The sequence below is a fragment of the Rhamphochromis longiceps genome, linkage group LG7 (assembly GCF_057381845.1).
Source record: "Rhamphochromis longiceps isolate RC_006_pf linkage group LG7, R_longiceps_female_GT1.1, whole genome shotgun sequence".
In the NCBI taxonomy this organism is placed as follows: Eukaryota; Metazoa; Chordata; class Actinopteri; order Cichliformes; family Cichlidae; genus Rhamphochromis; species Rhamphochromis longiceps.
The window spans coordinates 40,268,830-40,294,667 of NC_140563.1; the positions used below are offsets into that span (position 1 = coordinate 40,268,830).

General features: G+C 44.1%; 1 protein-coding gene across 1 annotated transcript; it reads right to left on the reverse strand.

Annotated features, from left to right (window-relative positions):
- Nucleotides 1-1,209: 1,209 nt before the first annotated feature.
- Nucleotides 1,210-25,199, reverse strand: LOC146665858 (chondroitin sulfate proteoglycan 4-like). Its single transcript, XM_085413642.1, has 22 exons — nucleotides 24,985-25,199; nucleotides 21,652-21,815; nucleotides 15,796-16,902; nucleotides 15,286-15,696; nucleotides 15,093-15,214; nucleotides 14,330-14,438; nucleotides 12,913-14,241; nucleotides 12,711-12,803; nucleotides 11,111-11,608; nucleotides 10,877-11,005; nucleotides 10,220-10,405; nucleotides 9,957-10,139; nucleotides 8,961-9,137; nucleotides 8,545-8,743; nucleotides 8,337-8,468; nucleotides 7,010-7,188; nucleotides 6,711-6,906; nucleotides 6,448-6,619; nucleotides 4,482-4,878; nucleotides 4,219-4,371; nucleotides 3,362-3,940; nucleotides 1,210-3,216 (listed from the first exon to the last, which is right to left on the reverse strand). The coding sequence occupies exons 1-22, from the start codon at nucleotides 25,046-25,048 to the stop codon at nucleotides 2,089-2,091; spliced, it is 7,707 nt and encodes a 2,568-aa protein (XP_085269768.1). The 5' UTR covers nucleotides 25,049-25,199; the 3' UTR covers nucleotides 1,210-2,088.
- Nucleotides 25,200-25,838: the final 639 nt, after the last annotated feature.

Genomic DNA, 25,838 nt, shown 5'->3' on the forward strand with positions numbered 1-25,838 from the left:
GTGAAGGGACCACTTCACTCCTTGCTATCTGACACCAGAGTTCAAAGACTGCAGATCAGGTTACTCCAACTGCAGGCCCTTCATTATTTAGACTGTCCTCTTTCTCCCCTCCACTCAGTCTTGATTTTACTTTGAAATTGTGCTTTGTTCAGAATGCGTTCAGACTTACCTGCAAAAGAAACAAACAAAAAAAACAAGACCTTTCTGGGGTACTGCTCTCTAAACGCTGCCTGATTCATTGAGTTTTAAAGGTCAGAGATGAGGGTTGTGGAGCGGTAATACAAAAAATTTGACTCACCCCAGATGTTATGCATGTGACCAGATTAAGAATCTACGTGGAATTCTACAGTGCAATGCATTCAGAATTTTTGGTGTATGTTATGGTGTTAACGCTTGTCACGTGCATGCCTGGCCACAGATATACATGTAGAGAAACAAGTTTTCTGCACTCATTCATGTTGTGTACAACGAATCCTGGCTCTGCCATCTGAACGTCACAGCCGGGTGTGACAGAGTATTAAGGCCACATTAAGAAAAAAATATAATTTTGCCACGGCTGCTTTTTCTTTTTTTTTCAACTTTATTCTCAAAATGCGGCACTAATACTCCTTTGTAGCAGGAACTCATCAGAACCAGGTAATATCTTCTGTTGTCCAATTTTGGTGAGCCTCTGTGAATTGTCACCTCAGCTTCCTGTTTGTAACTGATGGGAGTGGCACCCAGTGTGGTCTTCTGCTGCTGCTGCCCATCTGCTCTTCAGAAATGCTTATCTGCATTCCTTGGTTATAACGAATGGTTCTTACTATTGCCTTCTGCTCAAAGCTGACTGGCATAAACAGTATTTTTCCCCCACAGAGATGCCTGCTGGATATTACCTCTTTTTTGCGACATCTGCTGATGCTCTGTTGGAACTCCAGCATGTTGTCTTGACCATGTCTACATAACTAAATGCAGTGATTTGCCGAACTGTAATTGACTGATTAGATATTTGCATTAACGAGCAGTTGAATCTGTGTACCTAATAAAGTCAGTCAGTTGTCTGTTGGGGTTTCATTCGTTTAAATACTCTGGTATTAAAATGGGCAACTTTATTGTCATAGATGCTTGGTGTTGGCCATTAACAAGGAAATAAAAGGAAAAAGAAATGCCACTAAAAAATAGCGTAACATGTTTAGATTTGCACAAACAGCATGGGTATTTAAGAAATATTTTTTTATTAAAAAAACTGTCACAGTGCGTGGCAAACAGATGCAGCCATACAAGGGGTCAGAATTGACAAGTACATCTTACAATGCATCATTATTGATCATAGAAGCAGTTACATAGCAGGAGTAGTAAGAAAAAGGACACAGGAAAGTACAGGACAGGGAATAATGCCTGTGTCTGTACATGTGGGATGAGTGTTATAGCTTACAGTACATTTAGTCGTATGTACAAACATGATGATCTACTGGCTGACGTAATATGTTTTAAAAAAGCAACACCTGACATCTGTACAGCGTGCAATAGCTGTGGGTGAGTGACTTCCATTACCAGTTATATGTGTGCTAACTCAAAATATAGCTGCTGTTAATGTGGTTCACATTAAATGAAATGAACCCCGGGCCACGTTTCACTTCCTCCTTCAGTATAAAATGTATTATTGCAACAACTCTTTGCTTTAAGGAAAATAAGATGTAATTTTCTTGAGAAGGACCCAGGGCAGTTTGTGTTCATTGCTTATAACTAGGAAATCTTTAAAAGAAAAGAAAAAGAAAAAAGGAAGAAGAGCTTTTTAAGCAATAATTTCCTCTGTCTTTACTCAGAAGAGTATTTCACATCTTAGAAACAAATGCTAAAAGTGGGTAACACCTCGCGGATTATGGGTATTTCAAGACAGTATTAATGGAACAAAGTCATATTTATTAGCAACGTAACTTAAATGTGATGGCCATTGCACATTTTACTGTCGTCTTTCCAAAAAGAACATGTTGGATGTGCCTTAGGTGACCATTGGTGTTCCCTGGAAAGCAGACACATATCTTATATATACACACACACACACTACAAACACACCTCTAAGGCACAGTTTTTTCAGCATTACTACCCTCAAACCCAGTACTGGCCCTCTTTTAGAGTTGGAGTCGGGGACCTAGATCTCACAGAGGTCCTGAATCCTGTAGTACGTGGAAGTGGATTGCTAGAAGTTTTATTATCTCTTTCATTACTGTTACAGCCTCTAATATTCCTATCACCACCAGCTAAATCAGCCTCAAATGGCCCCCAGAAGGTCATTCCAGGGGCCAGACTCCTCCGGGGACTTGTGGGCACCCTGGGAGAAGTTGGGCAGCTTGCAGAGCCGAGTGGGGTGACCATAACTGAGGGCATAGCCACACTCCGCTCTGGCCTGCCCAGATACGGGCTGTCCTCATTGGGAACCGGCACTGCAGCGAGTGCCTGGACAAGTCGAAGCCGAGCTTGTTTTTCCTTGCGATGGCGGAACACCAGGATCAAAACTATGAGTATTATAATGAGAAGCAAACAAGCTAGCAGCGGAAGGATAATGAGGAGGGGGTCCGACGCAGGACGAGGCAGAACCTCGACATGAATCAGCTGGGTGTCGGGAGGGTTCTCCGGACCGTGTTTCTCTGGGATGGAGGGAGTGTGGGGCTGGGGGGCATGGCTGTGACCTCCTCCTGCTCCCTCTACGCTGCTCTTTGACCTCCCTCCAGGACTCCCATTCCGTGTGTGGTTCCCCAGTCGGTTATGAGGCCTCAACTTGTGGTGTGTCCTGTTGTGGTGTGACAAAATGTGGGGGTGCAAACCCACAGTGACCTCACCGTGTGCTGTAGAGCCTCCTCGTCCACCTTCCCGTCCTGCTCTTCCGGCAGTTGTCCTGTTGTGTGCTGGTAGACGGGCTGTTGTGTGTTCGCGACCTATCTTGTCTATTTTATTGAAACCACCAGGACCGTGGCGCATCTGGTGATGAGGTAAGATGGTGAAGTGAAGCTCGCCCTTTGCTGGCTGGACGTTTCCAGACCTCACCAGGAAGCTGAAAGAGTCATTAAGAGGCGTGGCGGGAGCGTGGACTTGAGCTGTTGTGAGCGTGGATTCATTATTGTGGAGCTGGTTGTCGCTGTCACTAAGATTCTCCTCGATGGCAACTTGGCCTTGCACCACATCTCTGAATGTGAATGACTTCAGGACCTCTGACGCTCTGTTAGGATCATATGTTATCTACACAAACACACACACGAAAACACATAGCAGAGGAGAAAGTCAACAGCAAACCAATCAGACACGCGACATACTGTAGTTTTATGACATTGCAGTTGGAGAAAGGGACCGTCTAACCCCGACTCATTACAACAAATGGCTTTACCTTGACTAGTTTTCCATGTTTTGGTGGAGAGAGAACCTCAAAGACCGGGTTGGCTCGGCTGATTCTCGCCAGCTCTGAGGCATCAATCATGGCTTTTCCCAGTTTCACAGCGATACCACTGGGGACTCGAACTGGCTCTCTCAGGTAGATCAGAGGCCGCACGGTCACTTTCACCGTTGCTGTTACATTTCCATAATTAATGCCAGGTGACGAGGCTGACACTGACATTTGAAAGGTGTCCTCGGACTCGCTGAGATCAGTCATGTGATAGACGACGCGTCCAAACTGGAGGTCCTCGTGGCGGAATGTGGTGACCTCCTGGTCGTTAATAGCGATGCGTCCGTGGCGAGGGGGTGTGGTGACAGTGTAGGAGACAGTGGCCCGGCTCTGACCATTGGTTTGAGCTGCAAGCTGATTGGTTGTCAGGACCACCGCGGTCCGGCCTTGAATCAACGACAGGCCAGTGTTGTTCACAATGGACACCGAGGGCTTAATAACCTCCAAACTAAACAGCTTGTAGAGTGGACGGTGATGGCCGTCTGTTACGTTGAAGTAGAAAACTCCTGTTGAGGGGTCGCCCTAAGGGAGGAAACATTGAAAGGAAGAACAAAAGACACAATGCAGGAATTAGTAGTGGAAAAAACATAAACATGAACTTTATTCACTGCTTTGTTACCACAGAATAATGGCACCACTTAGCCAAAAATAAGGCATATTGAGCATTAACCATGTCCAGCACTTTTTAAATCTCTGCACAATCACAATTACAACAATGTAAGTCTGACGCTATTTTTTTTTTCTAAATACATAACACTGACACATGTTTAGGCTTCACTGCTGCAGTAAACCTTCTTCACCTGCTGTATAAAATGCAGCCTGCCGTGGTTGACGTCGTACTGGGTGAATGAGGTCACCGGCTCCGGTCTTTCCCCCAGCGTCAGGTAGCCATTGTTGGGCTTACTTATCACGAGGTAGTGCAGCTCCTCTGGAGGAGTATCATGGTCCTCCACCTCGACATGGAAAAAGTGAAGGATTAAGAAATGATGTAAAAGTTTTGTAGACGTAAAAATAAATTGCAGCTCTACCTAAATTTATACTTGTCCTTTTTGCACTTACTCACCTGAAGACTGCTGGGTCCAAGTACGACTCTCTCCCCCACTACCACCTTCATACTGGGAGCCCTGCTTCTGATCAGTGGTGGCTGGTCATTGACTGGTGTTACTGTGATGTTGAACATCTCTGTCACTCCTGTGGTGTCTTTAACGGGATGATGAGAAACTGTGTCTAGTGATGAAAAGGGAGATGATGACGCAGAGTACAGAGAGGAAAAGGAGCTGGAAGAAGAGGAGGAGTCAGAGGAAAAAGCCGACAAGGATGATGAGGAGGAAGAAGAGGGGAGATCCAAAGGCGCCACCCAGGCCCGAAAAGTGAAGCTGTCACTTGTGGTCTCAGAGTCATCGTGGAAGTATGTGATGCCAAACTTGTTCAGGGTGACTTGTGAAAAATCTGGTTGGTTCCTGAGAAAAGACGATAACCCAAAAGCCATATTTGATACTTTTTTTCATATTTACATGGATGCATGTATTTATATATATAAATCAACACAAGAAGAGAATAATAAGTGGCGCTGAATGTTCTGCATTGTCTTTTAACTTGACAAGGCCGAGGCCTATTGACTTCTCCTAAGTGATCATGATTCACTATAAATTGTAATTTCTCTTTGCCAGCATAAAAAGGATTTGTTAGGCAGCAGTCACTGGACTCTGTGACAATGGAAAAATCCAAGGAACTCAATGAAGATCTAAGTAGAAGAACTGTAGCTTTACACAAGTTGGGAAGGTCACTTGCAAAAAAAACCCCCAAAGAAACAACAACAAAAAACCCACCTACAAGTTGCCAATGGAGAGACGCCAAACTGTGTTTCATTGTTCTGGTAAGAGTGACAATAAAGATCTATCTTATCTTATCTTGCAGCCATTTCTAAAAAACTTCAAAGTTCAAGATGATCAGTTCAAACAACTGTATGTAAGTATAAGTTCTTTGGATGTGTCACTACTTTGCCAAGGTCTGGATGAATACCCAAACTGTCACCCTCAAATGAGAGGTAATTGGTTAAAATGTTCAGGAACCACCAAGACTCAAGCCTGACATGAATGGAAACTGCTGAATGCCGACGTCGCTGCCCACAATGAGACAGTTTGGACTAAGAAGGTGTAGAGCAAGAAAGAAGCCCCTGCTCAAAAATCAACACCTTCAAGTTCAACTAACATTTGCATCTGTTCACATGGACATGCCAAATGGCTTCTGGTAAAAGGTTTTATGGTTAAATGAGACAAAGACTGAGCTATTTGTCCAAGAGCTATGTGTGGAAGAGTAAAGGCTGGGCTTTGAAACCTATGATTATGGTGCCAACTATCAAGCATGGTAGCAGTAGCGTCACACTGCCAGTGGCAATGATATAATTGGACAAAGAGGATGGCATGATGAAGGAGGAACACCTACAAAGTATTCAAGTTCACCTCAAATCAATAGCTAGGGAGCTAAAACCTGGACGTGATTGGGTGGTTCTAACACGACAAATACACAAATACAGGATCCCAAACACCTCAAAACTGGTTTTAAAATTGATAAAGCAGGCTAACATTAAGGTTCTGGAATGACCTTCTCAAAGCCCCGACCTCAACCCGATTAAAATTTGTGGAAACCAAGGAATTTGAATGAACTTTACCAACTCTACCAAGAGGAGTGGTCAGATATTCAGTCAGAATTATACCAGAAGCTTGCTGATGGCTACCAGAAGCATCTGGCTGAGGTATAAAGGACATTTAACCCAATACAGGGGTGTATGTTCATGTTTAAGAGTATACATTTGACCCCATGTGGATTAGAGAAAATCCAAAATGATTTCAAATTAAAATTTTTATGGCCATGATATAGTATATGTAAACTAATCCCAGCTGTATAATGATATATATCTTTTATTGAATATATATATATTTACTTTTGCACTGTATATGGTATTACATTCCTTTGATTTTAATTTTGTTTTTCAGTTCATTTCATGACAAATAAGAGCAGCTATGTACCTGGTGAGATTGTGTCCTCGAATAGACAAAATCCCATAGCGAGGCAAAGAAATCACACGATACATGATGTGGTGGTCTTTCCGATGGGACTCTGGGATTTTTCCCAGGAGATTAGAGGCATCAAGCTTGGACCTGTCTATTGTCACCCTGCCTCCTTCAGCCACCACAGCACCTGAGTGATAAATACAGACATAAATGTAGTCACCCTTATATTATATTCTTCTTGCCACATGATATTTATTAGTTTGAAACATAGATAGTACCTGCATTGTTTATTAGTCTGGTCTTGTGCTGAGAGCTGTCATGATGTTCATTGGCTTGGTAGGAGATCAAGATGGTGAAGGTGTGTGGAGGAAGAGAAGCAGGAGGCAAAGACGCCGTGAAAGAAAAAGTGTCTGCAGCTGACCATCCCACTGACTCTGGCTTGTTCTGATCATACAGGATAACGCCATCATCCAACTAAGAGAGCCAAATAAATGAGGAGGGAAAAGAGAATTTCTTTCAGAAGTCAGTCCTCTTAGAAAAAGCGAACACTGACACATGGAGACACACACATCCCTACCATGCTCTGTGTAAAGGTGGAAACATTTCTTGTGGAGTTGTCCGGCATACGTCGGACCAGGCGGCCGAGTTTAGGAGGAGAGGTCACTGCAAAGACCACGGACTGGTTCCTCCTGATGTTGCCGTCAGCAATGTTAGTAACCGCCTGAAGCTCCTTGTCTGAGATTGGTGTCACAGAGCCTTCAGGATAAACAAAAAAAGTAATGCTAAGGAGTGAATCTACCGAGTTTAATGTATTAGTAGCAGGTGACGCCATGCGTCAACAATGCCAGAGTGTTTGGCCTTAACGTGACCAACATCTGCTGCTTTGCTGTACATTTCACTCAGGAGTAGTCTACACCTAATATGGGCCAGATGTCATGTGTGTTGTGGCATGAGCCCACACAATAACCCACGCCAAGCCCACCCCACACCTTTGTAGGGCGTGTTTAGTCTACAGACATCCTGTCACTGAGTCAAAGTGCCAAATGCAGCCAAGGTTCAAATATATTTGTCACCTGAGATCGAACATAACATTGTAAAACAAATATATCAAACAAAAATTTCATACTCGAATGTCTAACTGTGCTCATTCGTTCCTTTGACTGTCCATTGATTGTCAGCGGAAAAGTTGTAGCTAAGTAGTTCATATTGTTCTTAAAATAGCAGCATAACCAAAAGAGAGATCAGGAGGAGATGTTTTACTTTTTCTTGAGCCACAAATTCTCTTTTCCCCCCAATAGTGCCACATTAGATCAAGTTCTTGCAGTTTTAACTGATGTGCTAGAAGCACTGTAACCGTTTAGCCTTTAACAGTAAATCTATATTCCCAGTTTCAACACCAATTTTCTCAACACGTTTTTTATAAACTGTTTTTTACTTGACTGCAAAATGTTGTAATTTTTCTCATCAAAGCAAGTAAAATAGTTGTGTGTGGTTATATATAAGAATAAATGCTGTACATATGAGTAGGTGTCACTGTACGCATGTGCTTTATAGGTTTTGGTGTGAACATAAGGCACTGTGGTTTAGAGTAGCGAGGCCACCCAGCGGCATTGCAGTGTATTACATCAGCGTGTCACTGTTGTGCCTTCAGAGCGGCCTTGATTCTTTGTGACACAGATTCACCACAGTGCTAGAAACATTTCTTAGAGATTTTTTTCTGAAAGTCCCGTTCCACCACATCTCAGAGGTGTTCTGCTGGATTGAGATGTGGTGACTGTGGAGTACAGAGGCCATTCAGAGGGTCTTTTTAACTTCAGGTCAAGATGTGACTTCAAAACCATCAGTCACTTTATTTATTTATCTAGTCATTTACTGATTTATTGAAGCTGGAAGAGCAGGTATACCTGGGTAGACTTCCATCGGGTGGTTTCTCTGCAGGGTGAGGATCAGAGAATGAGCAGTTGTGCTAAAGATCTGACGAGGAGCAAAGTTGAGGCCGTCATTCACTTGGAAATGAAAGCCACCCGACGGCGCCCCTGCAGACAGACAGAAACGTGGTCTACTCCTCTGCTGAATCAAAGGTCTTTTTAGAAAACAGAAACACATGCTTACCATTGTGCACAAACACCAGCTGCTTGCTTTCTATGTGACTTTGAGTGAAGTTCAGAATGTGTCTGGAGGGGGCGCTCTTCAAAGCCAAGTGGCCATTACTGGGTGGTGTCACTATGAACTCCAGCCCCTCAGGTGGAGTGTCAGTGTCCTCCGCACTGAGATCGCCTGTGGTTATCTCTGTAACAGAACCCACCCACACCTGAAGAGCAGAAAGGAAGCACGACAAGTCAGCTTGGCTCAGCATGACTATAAAGAGATATAGATATATAGTTACATAGATACATTTTGTTTGTTTTAATATGCACTAATAAAAAAGCTCTTTCATGACTTTTTGATTTAAGTGTGTCTTTGAAATAATTTTAGCTGAAAATAACAATTGTGTTGGCTCTTCTTATCAGTGTGTGGGCATTTCCCACCTTCAGTCCGTGGTTGGTTGTAATCACTGGGGTCTCATCATTGACAGGTGTGATGTTGATGTGAACGGCGCACGGCAGGCTGTGTTTCCTGGTTTCTGTCTGGTTTGCCACAATGGTGAAGTTGTCTCTCAGGGTGTCACTGCCGTCGTGGATGTAGGAAATGTACTCCCGTTCCACCTAAAAACAGATGTTGTGTGGAAAATGGAACAAACGAATCCAATGAAATGATAGCTCACATCATAGTATGAAGCATTTTATCACAAAGATGAGCGCTACATTTAATTTAAGGAAAAATCTGCCAGGTATTGTTGTAGGGTGATTGTGCTCAAGGTCAGCAGGTCAACGGAAAGTGTATCTTTTGTATATTTCATGTTAGATTTTATTTGCAATATACATGACCTGATCAGGGATGTTTGACCTGAGTATCAGCGATGAGAATTATACAAGTTTTGTGAACAGGTAGAACATGGGTATAAGAAGAAAACATCTATTTTTTTCCACTTATCCAATACAACGTCATGGTTGGAATAGAGCCAATCAATGCGACCATAGGGCAAGAGACGCAGGATAACCACTCACACCTACAGCCAATGTAAAATCACCAGTTAACCCTATATGCATGTCTTCGGACTGTGAGAGAGTATGAGAGGACTCAGACAAACATAAAGGTCTCACTGGCTAGTGGACAAACCCAGGATGTTCATGCTGACAGGCAATGGTGCCAACCACTGCAGCACCATGTCACCCATGAGATGAACCCATTAAATGACCAACTGTTCCTGTGTCCTAGTTTACTCCATTTGTGAGAAATTATTTAAAAAAAAGAGCCTATTAAATGTTTTCAAAGTTGTAACACATGGTTGTGTTGATTGCCCTTCTAGTAAAAAAGGGTCTTTTCCTGCTTTTTGATGCCTCTGAGATGAACACATGGAGTCTTTCAGTCTTTAAGAGCTACGTGTGTAATCAAACTTGGTTTTTGAGTGGGTTCGGTCAAACCTCAGTGTGTGTGAAAGCTGTGATAGGCATCCCTGGAATGCGGCTGTGCTCCAAATGTCCATGTCGTGGTGGATTGATGACCTGATACAGGAAGTTCATCCCAGAGAAGTGATGGCTGGCGACTTTAATGATGTCAGAGGTCAGCGGCATAGAAGACCCCTCATCTAGAGTCAAGTCGGACACCTAAACAAAAAATGTGTAGAAGAAAGTAGTGACTGACTGCTTTCTGGTTTGGTAAGTTGACCTCCGTTTGACCTTTTTACCTGCAGAGGAAGCAGGATTGGGATGATATCAATCTCCAGCCTGATAGGTCCAACCTTTGTCACCCCATTGGTTGCTTCCAACAGAACAGAATCATTGGTGCTTCCTGTGGTCTGCTGTTGATAGATGACCAAGCCCTGGTTCAAGTCCTCCTGGGTGAATGTGGGTGTTGACTGCTTTTTGATACCCTGCATGGAGGGAGAAAGTGAACAGACCCCTTGACTGCAGCCTCATTGTGAGGCCGAAATATCACAAATCACCTACTGATTAGAAGGTTGGTTCGATCCCTGGCTCCCCCAGTCTGCATGCCAAGTATCCTTGGGCAAGATACTAACCCCAAGTTGCTCTCCGATGCGTCCATCGGAGTGTAAAGGTGTGTGAATGTTATTAGAAAAAGCACTCCGTTTAGAGTCAGAGCATGGGAGAATGGGTGTGATTGGGTGAATGTGGCATGTTATATAGAGCGCTTTGAGTACTGCGGGAGAGTAGAAAATCACTATATAAGAATCAGTCCATTTACCAAACACTAAGTGTCAGTGACTTTGTTTCTCAGCTGTACTTGAGCTCCTTTAGATTGTGCCATGATGTTGCTTTTTGAGATCTCTTAGCCTACTTTGTCAGACAGTTTCCATTTAAATGCCTCTTATGGAGGTACCTACTTTATAGTGCTGTCCTCCATTCATGCGTTGATGCTTGTTGTCAGTGGACAACCTCTGAATGATGCCAACTGTGGGAAGACTGTGCACAGTAAAAACTATCTCTGAGGGCTGACTGTCTTCATGGACCACCTGGTTAAAAAAAGAAAATCACAAAAGTGATGCTGAATATGAAACTAAACATATTTTATAATCAGAGAATTTACCTGCATATGTGAGGATCTTGGTTTTGCTTACCTCTAAGTTGTCCCTGCTTATAGAGATATTCTGTCCCTCTTCCACCACCACTGGCCGGTTGTTTCTGACTGTTGGTGGCCTCTGATGACTCTCCAGGTAAATCTTTACCGAAACTCCAATGTCTAGATGTACCTTCCTCTTCCCTCTTTCCACCTGCCTCTCTGTGCTCCGTTCTCTAGCTCTTGCTGTCACATTAAAGCTATCCGACAACTTGTGGCTGCCATCATGGCGATATACCAGGCGCCCTGCTATCAAGTCTCGCTGGGTGAATATTGAAATTGCATCTGCGTCTGTTATAATCCCACTCTCTCTGTCAATAAAGCAGATCACGCCATGTTTAGGTGGGATGAAGACCTCAAACGTCACTTCGTGTGGGTCTCTGATGTCAAGGTTGCTGAAGACACTGAGGTTAACAGAGGTCAGGGTCGTGATCCCACCCTGCTGGACCATGATGCCTGTGTTGTTCTCCACCTGCAGGTAAGGATCCTGCGCCATCACCTGCACCCCACAGCAAAAAGAAGACCAATCATGCTAACATGAACTTCATTATTTTCACACTAAAGTGTCTTCTCAAATAAACGGTATGAATAGAAATGAAATAAATCACATCACATAGGAATTTATAGTGAGTGCCTAATCTGAATCTTTGCCAGATTTCTACTGCTTGGTTTACTCAGCTTTTTTATATTTGTGCCAGTCATGGGCCTAATGGTTCAATCACAGTGAATCACATGACTCGGAAAAAATCAATAGTTGCCCGAATCAATAGTTCAGATTGCAAGTAAGCAACTGGTTTCCCAGAGGAAGTGCCTTTGTAATTTTGCAGTTAAAAATAATTTCTGTTTAATGTAGATTTCTGTGCTTGCGAACAGAAACAGATTTGAAAATAGATTGTGTGCAATTGCCAAATTGAAACCAATTGTCAGAGATTTACAGTTAACAAACAGTCAGGTGAATAAACAACAATGAGACACTTGTGTAGGTTAACGTGCTGCACGGGTGAAAAGCTCAGAGCAAATCACACCGAACTGAAGTATTCGTTTATTTTTATAGGTTACATCGTCAATATGCAAATATAATCACATTTCCTGTTACGCAGGTCCTGATGTCTGTCTGCATGCAAGCTGTGTGTGTGTGTGTCACAGAGTATGTGTGTTGCAGGTCAATTTCTAAGAATAATATAATGCAAGTCAACTTCTGCGGATATGTATTTCTGTACTGATCTCTTGTCAGCGTCACAGGGTCAGCTTCCTGTTTCAACAGAAAGCTGTGTCTGGTGAAATATGTATAACATAACATTTGAAGCATAATCAATTAAAACAATAAAAATTCCTTAACACCAATCAATTATAAACTGCTGGCAGACTGACTCAGTGTTATTGATGTTTTATCCCTGTCACTGTTGAAGTCAGCAACTGACTGCCAGTCACCGCAGACTTGGTCCTTGTCTTCAACACAACGATTTAATGGCAACAAGATCACATTGCACATGCTCGTAATAACTTTGTGGGCAACCAAGTTTCCTCAGCGTGACTGCAACATTACCCTTCCTGTCATTGTTATTAAACCAAAAAAACAAAACAAAAAAGAGAATAATCACCTCCAACAGCGTTGAAACATAATGCTTCCCATCAGATACGAAAAGCACAAAACGCCCAAAACTCACTCCTTTGTGGACAAACAGCACCTTTTTCTGAGATGAGAAAAAGCAGGAGGCCATCATGACCAACGATAAAAAAAAAAGCATTAGCAGGCTTTATAAAAAATATACAAACTATAAAAGATACCATTATTGCTCTTACCTGTTCGAGGTCTCGCTGTGTGAACTCATACAACTTGTGGCTAGGATCACTGGCCAGCACCAACTCTCCCATGGGGATCCCCCTCCGTGTGTACACCAACCAGCTGTCCTCGAAATCTGAGTCATCATCACGATAACGCAGGTCACTCAGTGTCACCAATCTCTGGCCCTCCCGTGCCACGTGGAAAACTTTATCCACAACCCTGAGGGGCCTCTGATCATTGACGAGCTGCACTGAGATGTTAAAGGTGTGCTGTTCTCCATTTCCGTCCTCTTTCTTGTTCGTGTGTTTGTGAGCTTTGTAAACCACTATCTGAAATGTGAAAGAATCCTGCTTAGTTTCACTGTCGTCGTGAACGTACATGATCCTTTCCTCAGTTATATCCTGATTCGTGAACGCCATAATGTTGTCGTTAATTGAAGTTGAGTTGGAGAGGTTGATCCGCCTTATGTGCCCATGCCTGGGGCTCTCTATAATGTTGTAGAGGACCTCCCGGTTACTCGCTGTGTGAGTGAACAGAATATCTCTGGTGATTACTTTACTCCCTCCTTCCATGACTGAGAGACCTTTGCTTATCATAGTGACGGTGGTCGACTCGGCTTTGATGTTGATTCTGAAGTCGTAAGTTGTTGAGTTGGAGTGAGCTGAAAACACCTGGAAGCTGAACGTGTCTCTCGTGTCGTCATGTTGCCGGTTGATTAGCTCGTACCTTACCAAACCATCACTGATGTTCCTCTGGCTGAAGGTTGAGTTCCTTTGTAGGGCCTTGTTGTTGAGGAGAAGCTGACCTTTCTTGGGTACCGTTACCATCCTGAAATGGAGGTCACTCTCACTGAGCTTAACACCCTTAGAAATCACATGGAGGTCCTCGGGAGTGAGAACAGCAGCCTGAACGCCATTGAGCTCCATCTTACTCCGTGTGATCTTGAAGTGAATCCATCGTACCGCGATGGGGAAAACAGCCTCTTGTTTAGCCAGGGAACCGATACTGACTTTAAATTTAAAGTGGTCTGTGATGTTATTCTGCATCTGTAAGCCACGGTAGGTGCTGAGGTATCGAATCCGTTCTTTTTCCAGAAGTTTCTGGGAGAAAGAGGTCGCTGGCTTCCATTCGCCGCTTGAGTGTAACCTCTGGAGCTCGCCATATTGTGGGAACTCTGTAACATTATACCAGATTTCTACTGTGGGGTCAGCCACATTAACTTGTACTGCAAGGTGATTGGTGGTGATGACTGAAGCTTCGCCTTGGTTCACCTCCAGTCCGGTGTTGTTCACCAGTTTATCTTCGAGTGGCACGGTTATTATCCTCAAAACTACTGTGTTGCTTACCTGACAAAGGGAGAGGGAAGAGGCAAAATACCATCTGAGAGGATAAGACATAAGATGAGAAAAAAAGACAAGCTGCTATTTTACTCACCTTCTGCCCGTCACTAACCCTAAGAGCCAGCCTAGAAGTTGAGACCCCTGTGTGGATAAAGCTGATCTTACCCTCCTCTAGATCGTTTAGGGAGAACAAGTTGATGGGCCTGGAAGATAAGAAGGTGAAAACCTTGGAGGTCAAAACAAACAACAAAAAATGTTTTAGTTAAAAGTTGTAGAAAGATGAAAACTACGGGAAAAAATTAGAATAATACTGCTTACTAACTCAAATGACTTCATCCAAGACAAGTGGATGAAACAAATTGGTTCAATTCGTTTTTGTCACTTGGTGCAATGTCTGTGAAAAAATCCTACCAACAAACACTTTACCAGATGAGGGGCTTGGCCCAGCTTTGAAGAAATACTCTCCACATCTGGGCTCAGGAATTTTTGGAAGGACTCTTTAACACAAAATCCCATCATCAGAAAAACAAAATTTGGGAGACATGTTCTCAATAATCAGCACTGATATAATTTTAGTTTTGCCAGTTTGGTCAAATTTGTCAAGACACAAGAGAGAGTGCAAATGCAAGATGTGACTGAAGGGCAGGCTTTCAGCCTTAATGCAAGGGGTAACACAAAAGTATTACATTAACTGTTTAGGAATGACTTAAATGTTTATGTAATGCTGCAAAATATACTGATGTATAAAGTGACCACACTAATTATACACAAACAGCCACTTCCACAAAAGAGCTCAGTATCTGGATCTAAAAAGATTTGCAATGCCCCATTAAAGCTTTATAAGCCGTAACACCAACCTGCCAGGGTAATCCTGATGCTCAAGGTATCCAGCCTCAGTGTTGAGGTTTCCCAGGGAGCTGAAAACAAGCTCCTCAGGACTGCTGTCAGGGTCTAGCGCTCTCAGCACATCTGTAGTCAGCTGGGGGAATTGTGAATGCATTAATTTTGATCTTTGCACGTATAATTACTCAGACATTTTGCTGTACCTACCTGTCGTCTGGACTTCTCGAGTAGAGTAAAATAGTTTCCCTCTGGCAGGCTGAGCACAGGGGCATCGTTCACAGCACTGATGCTAATTTCGAACTGGTGCAGACGGTTGCCCTTGAGAAACACAGGAAGCTCCTTCTTATTGCTGGAGAAGACTGAAAATGTGAAGAAGTCACTCTGGTCCTCTGAGCCGCTGTGAACGTACATCACCCTGCCCTGCCAGAGGTCCAGCATACTGAACGTCCGGTCCTTCTCCTCAATTCCTATCGTGATGGTCCTCTCCTGGCCCTCGTCCAAAATCCTGTCGGGGTCTGGACTCAGGTCCAACCGGAGCTGGCCATGAACAGGCTGTTCCTCAACGCGGAACATAAACTGGGATGGATGAATGCCCAGTTTACGGAAGTCCAAATTCACCTGGCAAAGAGTCCAAAGAGAATTATATATCGGTGCTGCTTATTTTTATTTTCACAATTACTTAAAAAACACTAAACTCAAAAGACAGATCAGCACTACCTTTATGTGTTTTGGTTCAAGAGGTGCCCGGCCTCCCTCAGATACTTCTAGTTTCCTCAGCATCAGGAAGTTAGGGCTCCTCTTCGCGTTAGTCTGTGCAGTTGAGATATCAACCCCAGGAAGATCTGTTGGGCTGGTGAGACTTGCTCTCTGTGGAGCCTGCCCTGTCCTACAGCCAACAGTGACATCCTTGGTGACTGTGGCATGAGGTAGGCCTGTTTTTTGAGTGTTCACCCTGATTTCACTGAGGCAGCCTTTAAAGGAGCCTCCTCCTTCTCCTCCAGATGGAACAGAAATCAGTCGAGCTCGCCTTGCTTGTCCCCGAGCTGCTTCATCCAGCCCTCCTACGAAGAGAGGCCCCGTGAGCTGGAGGACCTGAATCTCTGGGCTCAGACTGGCCTTCACCAGCTCTTTGCCTACCTTCAGCTGAACACTGTGAGGCAACAAGTGAAGCTGGATGGTGTACCAGGTGTGGTTGCTGTTTACATTTGTTAAAGAATGCAGCTCAGTTTTACTCCCCTCTCCACCTCCTACCGAAGCTACCAGATGACCACGTACGATCTCAATGGCAACAAACCCTCCTTGATTGTCAGAGCTATAAAGGACAATGCCGTCTTCTTCTTCTTTTGCAGCAGGATGTAGTTCACATTCAAACACTCCCTCTTGAAGCACATCCCACGGTGGGAGTGACATGAACGCTTCTGAGCTGAAAAAACTGACAGGATCTTCTTCTGTTGCAGAAAACTGTGGACTACAGCCCAGAGATACCTCATGGACGGTCTTGTACCCAGAATGTGGCCTGAGACTGGACAGTAAGTCATGTTGATTGAAGACGACTTCGTCCATGCAACCTCTAAACCCAGAGGAGATGTTGTGAAGATAGAGATGTTTTAATCCAGCTGTCCCGCCAACAAGGAGTCCATCCTCCACACCGAGCTCCAGATCTGGTCCCTGTATTTGTAGGCCGGTGTGGGAGTTCTGGTCCACAGTCATAGTGATATTATGGCGGGTGTGGGTGAGATCCACAGTGTGCCACGCCAGGTCACTGAGATGGATGCCCTTTTCTGAGTGCAACGAATGCTCACCTGAGCCCAGATCAAGACGCACCTGAGGATTAAGGGGGAAGGTGAAAAAGGAAAAAGTTCATAAACTCAAAAAAGTTGCAAGGAAAGCCGAAATATCACACATCACATGTTAAATACAGTGGGGCAAAAAAGTATTTAGTCAGCCACCGATTGTGCAAGTTCCCCCACCTAAAATGATGACAGAGGTCAGTAATTTGCACCAGAGGTACACTTCAACTGTGAGAGACAGAATGTGAAAAAAAAATCCATGAATCCACATGGTAGGATTTGTAAAGAATTTATTCGTGAATCAGGGTGGAAAATAAGTATTTGGTCAATAACAAAAATACAACTCAATACTTTGTAACATAACCATCCATCCATCCATCCATCGTCATCGGCTTTGTCAGGGGTCGGGTCGCGGGGGCAGCAGCCTAAGCAAAGAGGCCCAGACCTCCCTCTCCCCAGCCACCTCCTCCAGCTTGTCCGGGGGAATACCAAGGCGTTCCCAGGCCAGCCGAGAGATATAATCTCTCCAGCGTGTCCTGGGTCTGCCCCGGGGCCTCCTCCCGGTGGGACATGCCTGGAACACCTCACCCAGGAGGCGCCCAGGGGGCATCCTTGTCAGATGCCCGAACCACCTCAGCTGGCTCCTTTCGATGTGGAGCAGCAGCTGCTCTACTCTGAGCCCCTCCCGGATGGCCGAACTTCTCACCCTATCTCTAAGGGAGAGGCCAGCCACCCTTCGGAGGAAGCTCATTTCTGCCGCTTGTATCCGCGATCTCGTTCTTTCGGTCACTACCCACAGCTCGTGGCCATAGGTGAGGGTAGGGACGTAGATCGACCGGTAAATTGAGAGCTTCGCTTTTACACTCAGCTCCCTCTTCACCACGACGGACCGGTGCAACGTCCACATTACTGCAGCTGCAGCCCCAATCCGTCTGTCGATCTCCGGCTCCCTTCTCCCATCACTCGCGAACAAGACCCCGAGATACTTGAACTCCTCCACTTGGGGCAGGAACTCATCCCCGACCCGGAGTGGGCACTCCACCCTTTTCCGGCTGAGAAAGATGGCCTCGGATTTGGAGGTGCTGATCCTCATTCCCGCTGCTTCACACTCGGCTGCGAACCGTTCCAGTGCGAGCTGGAGGCCTTCACCCGATGAAGCCAACAGAACCACATCATCTGCAAAAATCAGAGATGAGATTCTGAGGCCACCAAAGCGAAAGCCCTCCGCCACTTGGCTGCGCCTAGAAATCCTGTCCATAAAAATTATGAACAGAACCGGAGACAAAGGGCAGCCCTGGCGAAGCCCATCACCCACCGGGAACGAGTCCGACTTATTGCCGGCAATGCGAAGCAAGCTCTTGCAACGGTTGTATAGGGATCGAATGGCCCGTAGCAATGGGCCAGACACCCCATATTCCCGCAACACCTCCCACAGGACACCCCGAGGGACACGGTCGAATGCCTTCTCCAAGTCCACAAAACACATGTAGACTGGTTGGGCAAACTCCCATGCACCCTCAAGTATCCTGGAGAGGATAAAGAGCTGGTCCAGTGTTCCGCGACCAGGACGAAAACCGCATTGTTCCTCCTGTATCCGAGGTTCGACTAACGGACGAACTCTCCTTTCCAGCACCCTGGCATAGACTTTCCCAGGGAGGCTGAGGAGTGTGATCCCCCTGTAGTTGGAACACACCCTCCGGTCCCCTTTCTTAAAGATGGGGACCACCACCCCGGTCTGCCAGTCCACAGGTACTGCCCCTGATCTCCACGCAACATTGCAGAGGCGTGTCAACCAGGACAGCCCTACAACGTCCAGAGCCTTCAGGAACTCGGGGCGGACCTCATCAACACCAGGGGCTCTGCCACCAAGGAGTTGTTTAACTGCCTCAGTGACCTCGCCCCCGGAAATTGGCGGGTCATTCCCCTCATCCCCAGACTCTGCTTCCTCCTCGGAAGACGTGTCAGTGGGATTAAGGAGGTCCTCGAAGTATTCCTTCCACCGCCTGACAATTTTCTCAGTCGACGTCAGCAGCGCTCCGCCAGCACTATACACAGTGCAGGTAGAGCACCGCTTTCCCCTCCTGAGACGTCTGACGGTTTGCCAGAATCTCTTCGAGGCAGTCCGAAAGTCTTTTTCCATGGCCTCTCCGAACTCCTCCCACACCCGAGTTTTTGCTTCAGCCACTGCCCGAGCCGCATTCCGCTTGGCCTGTCGATACCTGTCGGCTGCCTCCGGAGTCCCACAGGCTAACCAAGCCCGATAGGACTCCTTCTTCAGCCTGGTGGCTCCCTTCACCTCTGGTGTCCACCATTTGGTTCGGGGATTACCACCACGGCAGGCACCCACCACCTTGCGGCCGCAGCTCAATGCAGCAGCTTCGGCAATGGAGACGCTGAACATGGTCCATTCGGACTCAATGTCCCCAGTCTCCCTCGGAATGCTGTTGAAGCTCTGCCGGAGGTGTGCGTTGAAGATCTCGCGGACTGGGGCCTCTGCTAGACGTTCCCAGCACACCCTCACTACGCGTTTAGGTGCACCAGGTCTGTCCAGCGTCCTCCCCCGCCACCTGATCCAACTCACCACCAGGTGGTGATCAGTTGACAGCTCAGCCCCTCTCTTTACCCGAGTGTCCAGAACATATGGTCGCAGGTCTGCTGATACGATTACAAAATCGATCATCGACCTACGGCCTAGAGCGTCCTGGTGCCACGTGCACTTATGGACACTCTTATGTTCGAACAGGGTGTTCGTTATGGCCAAACTGTGGTTAGCACAGAAGTCCAATAACAGAGCACCGCTCGGGTTCAGATCAGGGAGGCCGTTCCTCCCAATCATGCCCCTCCAGGTCTCGCTGTCGTTACCCACGTGAGCATTGAAGTCTCCCAGCAGGACAACAGAGTCTCCAGGTGGAGCATGTAACATAACCTTTGTTGGCAATAACAGAGGTCAAACGTTTACTATAGGTCTTTACCAGGTTTGGACACACAGTAGCTGGTATTTTGGCCCATTCCTCCATGCAGATCTTCTCGAGAGCAGTGATGTTTTGGGGCTGTCGCCAAGCAACACGGACTTTCAACTCCCGCCACAGATTTTCTATGGGGTTGAGGTCTGGAGACCGGCTAGGCCACTCCAGGACTTTCAAATGCTTCTTACGGAGCCACTCCTTTGTTGCCCGGGCAGTGTGTTTTGGATCATTGTCATGTTGGAAGACCCAGCCTCGTTTCATCTTCAAAGTTCTCACTGATGGAAGGAGGTTTTGGCTCAAAATCTCACGATACATGGCCCCATTCATTCTGTCCTTAACACGGATCAGTCGTCCTGTCCCCTTGGCAGAAAAACAGCCCCATAGCATGATGTTTCCACCCCCATGCTTCACAGTAGGTATGGTGTTCTTGGGATGCAACTCAGTATTCTTCTTCCTCCAAACACGACGAGTTGAGTTTATACCAAAAAGTTCTACTTTGGTTTCATCTGACCACATGACATTCTCCCAATCCTCTGCTGTATCATCCATGTGCTCTCTGGCAAACTTCAGACGGGCCTGGACATGCACTGGCTTCAGCAGCGGAACACGTCTGGCACTGCGGGATTTGATTCCCTGCCGTTGTAGTGTGTTACTGATGGTGACCTTTGTTACTTTGGTCCCAGCTCTCTGCAGGTCATTCACCAGGTCCCCCCGTGTGGTTCTGGGATCTTTGCTCACCGTTCTCATGATCATTTTGACCCCACGGGATGAGATCTTGCGTGGAGCCCCAGATCGAGGGAGATTATCAGTGGTCTTGTATGTCTTCCATTTTCTGATGATTGCTCCCACAGTTGATTTTTTCACACCAAGCTGCTTGCCTATTGTAGATTCACTCTTCCCAGTCTGGTGCAGGTCTACAATACTTTTCCTGGTGTCCTTCGAAAGCTCTTTGGTCTTGGCCATGGCGGAGTTTGGAGTCTGACTGTTTGAGGCTGTGGACAGGTGTCTTTTATACAGATGATGAGTTCAAACAGGTGCCATTCATACAGGTAACGAGTGGGGGACAGAAAAGCGTCGTACAGAAGACGTTACAGGTCTGTGAGAGCCAGAGATTTTCCATGTTTGAGGTGACCAAATACTTATTTTCCACCCTAATTTACGAATAAATTCTTTACAAATCCTACCATGTGGATTCATGGATTTTTTTTTCACATTCTGTCTCTCACAGTTGAAGTGTACCTCTGGTGCAAATTACTGACCTCTGTCATCATTTTAAGTGGGGGAACTTGCACAATCGGTGGCTGACTAAATACTTTTTTGCCCCACTGTATGTGTGTACATAAAAAACAAAATGAAGAAAATGAAGGCTTTTCCACAAATAGAAATGCAACTGAGATCTCTCTAACAGCACCAGTGACTTGTACTTGGTATTTTTATTAAGCTATTGTGGTTTTCTGTCTTAACCTCACTCGTGTATGAACTTGTCTGGAATTAAAGCAGTGCCGGGGGGGTTACTTTTCCCCCCACTCGCTGAGCAATTTGACGCCAAGATTTCTGGGTTTAATCTTCTGGCTGGTCTTCTTCTGGATAGTAAATTCCAGCATATTTAATGAGCTAAAATGGCCCGAGGGACAATTTTTACCCTTTTTTCCCTTTTTTTACGTCGGCCCCTGGACAGTTTTCACTAATCCGTAGCCATTTTATTGAAATGGATATAGCCTTTATCTTACCTTGTCTCACAGTGATACACTTTGTCTCACATTTTTTGTGTCTTTGAGATAAAGAAGATTAGTTTCTTCTGTGTTATAACCTCCTACCTGCAGGTACCCAGAGATCAGCTCCAGAAGCATGAAGTCTGTGTGTCCTGCTGCCAAAAGCAGCAGCCCTGACTGACTGGAGGTTCGAAATCGAACATGGATTAACGTCTGTATGGACGTCTCAACTGTCCGCAGGTAGATGTAGCCATCTCCGTAGAATGAAACTGCAGCAGTGCAACAACAACAACAACAAAAGACAGATATAAATTGAAGCCTGAGCTGTCACGAAATCACTAAAACATCGTGTAGTTAATCAAAGATGCTCTGACAGCCATGTTTCAGGATTAAGCTTAATTTCATTTGCTACCATACAGGAAGCCCTCATAGCGATCTGGTGGTGATTATAGACCTTCTACCAGGAAAAAACTCTTCCATTAACCTGCATTGACTGATCTGTCACTATGTGCACTCTGTACCTGCTATCTGAAGTCAATTAATGACAACTAATGCATTCTGTAGGGGTTCATTAGACGTCATTAGACCCCACCATTGACCCAGATGACGCAGATTGGTCTTTTAGTTCAAAATACATACCATTAACTTCAATGGGAAACTATGGGAAAAATATACATTAGAAGGAGTTTTAATCAAGGCAATATGTGCACTATATTGCATGACAGATGTCAAAAAGACAAAGTGAGGCATGACTGTGGCTTAGTAAATCTGTACTTATACAGCAGAGCACATGCTAGGATTTTCACATTTTAGCATGATAGCATGATTATATTTGCACTAAACACAGTAAAGCATAGTGTTAAAGCAGAAGTTCATCTTTTTAAAAGGCATCACAGTATTTTCTAATGATAAAAACCATCTCCGTGGCCATTCATACTACACCAAAGTTATTATAGATAAATTAAATGACAGTAAAAGGGAAAAAAAAGATTTTCCAAAGAAATTCCTGGTTTGTTTTTTTTTTTTGAGGTTTTTTTTTTTGAGGTTTTTATTTACTTATTTTTTAATAATTTCTAAATAGTTATTTCTGTGAATGACAAAAACTGCTTTATAATTACAAGACAGTCCATGCAATACACTATTTTGTAATTTTACCCACAATTTTAAACATTTGTTTCTTACAGTTTAAACCCAAACAGTTGTGGTGGCAGATCTCTTTCAATTACAACATCAGCATTTTATATAGATCATATATAAAGTATTTGATATTCATGAGCCATGAATTAGTGCTGACAAAAATTCAAGAAGCATTTCCATTACTTCTGTTTTTATTCACCTGTAGTCCAATGATCTTTATAATTAAATACAGAGGATGCTTGCCCGTCTCTGGCTTTATAAGCATGTAATTACAGCATACTTTTATCTATCAATGAGGCCAGCATATCTACCACTAACTATAAATGAGCACCAAAAAAGTACGAGTGTCTTTAGCATCATCGATTTGATCTACAAAGCAGCGACACGCTCTCTGACTGTCCATTTGTGCAAACTGTGACGTTCAATGGATAGAGGTCAGAGCCATGTGTCTGGATGCATGCAGCTGCAGTTTGGTGACACTAAAAATGATTCAAAGCTCTGTAAAAGCAGACAGCACAACACTGCAGAGGCAGTGACCACAAAATGGAAATAAAGGGACAATTTATATGACAAAAAAGGGTGGCAAAAAAATCAATGCATTTTAAAGGTGAATTAAAGTTTGTTTGTTTCCACATCGCACAGGAAAAATATTAACAATCCAGGCCTGTATAATCTTAACTATTAATTAGTTAAGATTAACAAATCTATTAGACTACCTGTCATAACAACAAATCTATCAAAACTTTGTTTAAACTTATAACTTGTGTTTATTAAGCAAATAACAAACTAATTTCACTTTTTATAGGCAAATTTGAGCTGACACACTGGAATTCTTAGAAAAGTCAAAAATTGATCAAGCACAACATTCAACCACTAAAATGAATTTGTTTCTGTTACAGCAATACAAGTAAAAACTGTAATTTGGTATCTAAATTTGAAAAAATAATAAGAATGCTCTTCACTATTTCTTTCAGCTTTTTTGTAAAATGTTTGAAAAAAACAATAATTATATTTTACTGGTGGACTAACAGTTACAGACACATTCAAAAATGATTTTGGTGAGTGCTAATGCTAATGTTAATTTAGGCATAAATCTTACTCTGGGTGGTGGTCTATTAACTTTGTTAAGACGTATATTTGGTCTCTAAACATATTTTTGTGCTTTTGGTTACACATCTAACATTTAGGTGTTTTTGCGCGTGCTTGCTGTAAATAACTTTAACACAGAATTTATTTTTTTCATGTATATTTTGTAAATGTAGGGAAATTGTAATGTTGGTACAAAATTTTAGAATGAGAAAAAGTATTTACATTTATGTGTCTGCACTGTAACATATGTCACAGTGGCTTAATATTTTTTTCTTAAAATCCCTTCTTATCTCTGAGTGGGAAAACTTTGCTATGAAAGCTTTTATTGACTATACGTGCTGCAGTGTGAAGTACTCAGTCAGCAGACTGGCCCAGCATGCTGCTCTGCATAAAGCCTATAAGCCCGCTGTCAGTATAACCCACGTCTGTCCATGCATCCCTAATCCGCCTCTATGATAGCAGTGAACATTGGATTATTAATAATCTTCCTACACTCGCAGACATCTCCAATGTGAATGCAAGTCACTTATGTGCTCTGACAAGCAGGTGTGGTACAGAGACATGTGTAACTGCCCGAGGCAAAGCTGGTGACCATTAGAAAGTTTTGCACGCATACAAAAACTTTCCAAATGTTGTTAAGTGTTTATATTTAAGTGGCAGATACCTGTAGTGGAGAAAATGACATATTGTTTTCTTGGACAAAGAAATGCATTGCAGAGAAGAGCTTAAGAGTTAAGATCAAAGCTGTATTTGCGAGGATTACCACCACCAAAAATGTAAAATTCCTGGCATCAGCTCAACTAACCATGTTGCCGCAAATTCATAAGGGCAAGCATTCTCCCCCAAATATAATCCATCATAATGCCATATGTCACCAGTCTGCAATGTTAGACAGGATTAGATAATAAGCAACCAACTGCCAGATCCATTTGAAGTAAATCAAAGGTTGTAAAAAAAATAAACAGGCCTAAATAACACCAGCAAAACCTTCTTTTGTCTCTATAATGATGGAAATCATTTCAGCGCAGCAGTAATGTATAAAATACACGCCAAGAACCCTTAAGAATTATTTTTCACATGCATCTAAAGGTGAAAGTTTTCTCACGTTGCTATAATGTATCACGTTGCTATAATGTATTGAAACAAATGCCAGGTTTAACTTTTACATCTAGTTTAAGACAAGGAGTATTTTTTTCCTCTGCAGGAACCTACCTCCATAAACGTGTCCGGTGGAGACCAGCAGCAGCAGAAAAACATCAGCCAAAACACTCCCCATGGTTATGTAGGCTCCTAAAATCTATTTTGCATCTTGGTTAAGCGAAACATCTGGATGCATGACTATGCAGCCGATTATCTTTACTGCCCATGTCACTCCCAACACTGACAACGTCAGGACAATCTCTTCATGCTCTGCTGCTGGCCTTGGATTACAGACTTGGCTCCAAAAAACCCCAAAAAAAACAAAAAACCATACCTGTGTCTGTGAGCAGAGCGCAGAGAGGTGGAGCTCCACCCTCGGATCCTCCCCTCAAATTCAGGAGACCTGTGTGTGTAAGTATCAGTCGGGAACACAAGGGGGAGTTGTTGCAGCATATGGAGACAGAGATGGAGGGGGGAAATGAGAAGGTACTTTCAGAAGATGGGGCAACCTCAAGTGGGGAAAACTGCAGTACCTCTAGGCGCCACTTACGGCTCCCATGTTTAAATGCCCGACTTTACATCATTAAAAAGCATGTTTCCATTGCAAATCCAGTTTGGCCTCTGTTGATAATTTTCTTCACAACAACTCGGAATGGGGTGACTTAAAAAACACCAACAACACCAACAACAAAAAACCTCTTTGACCAGGATAACTGAGTTATAGTTGTGCGGCCTTATTTTTTTTAAGATGTCCTGATACAGTCGCTAGAGTTCATGGAAATCTTCAAGGCACCATCATAGACAATATAAAACCCTGACTATCTTCTGAAAAAATGAAGCCAGTGCTAAAGTAAGTGAACATAACATTTAAAGATATCACAAAGTGCTTCACAACAGAAATGCTAAAACTTATTTATACAAGTTAG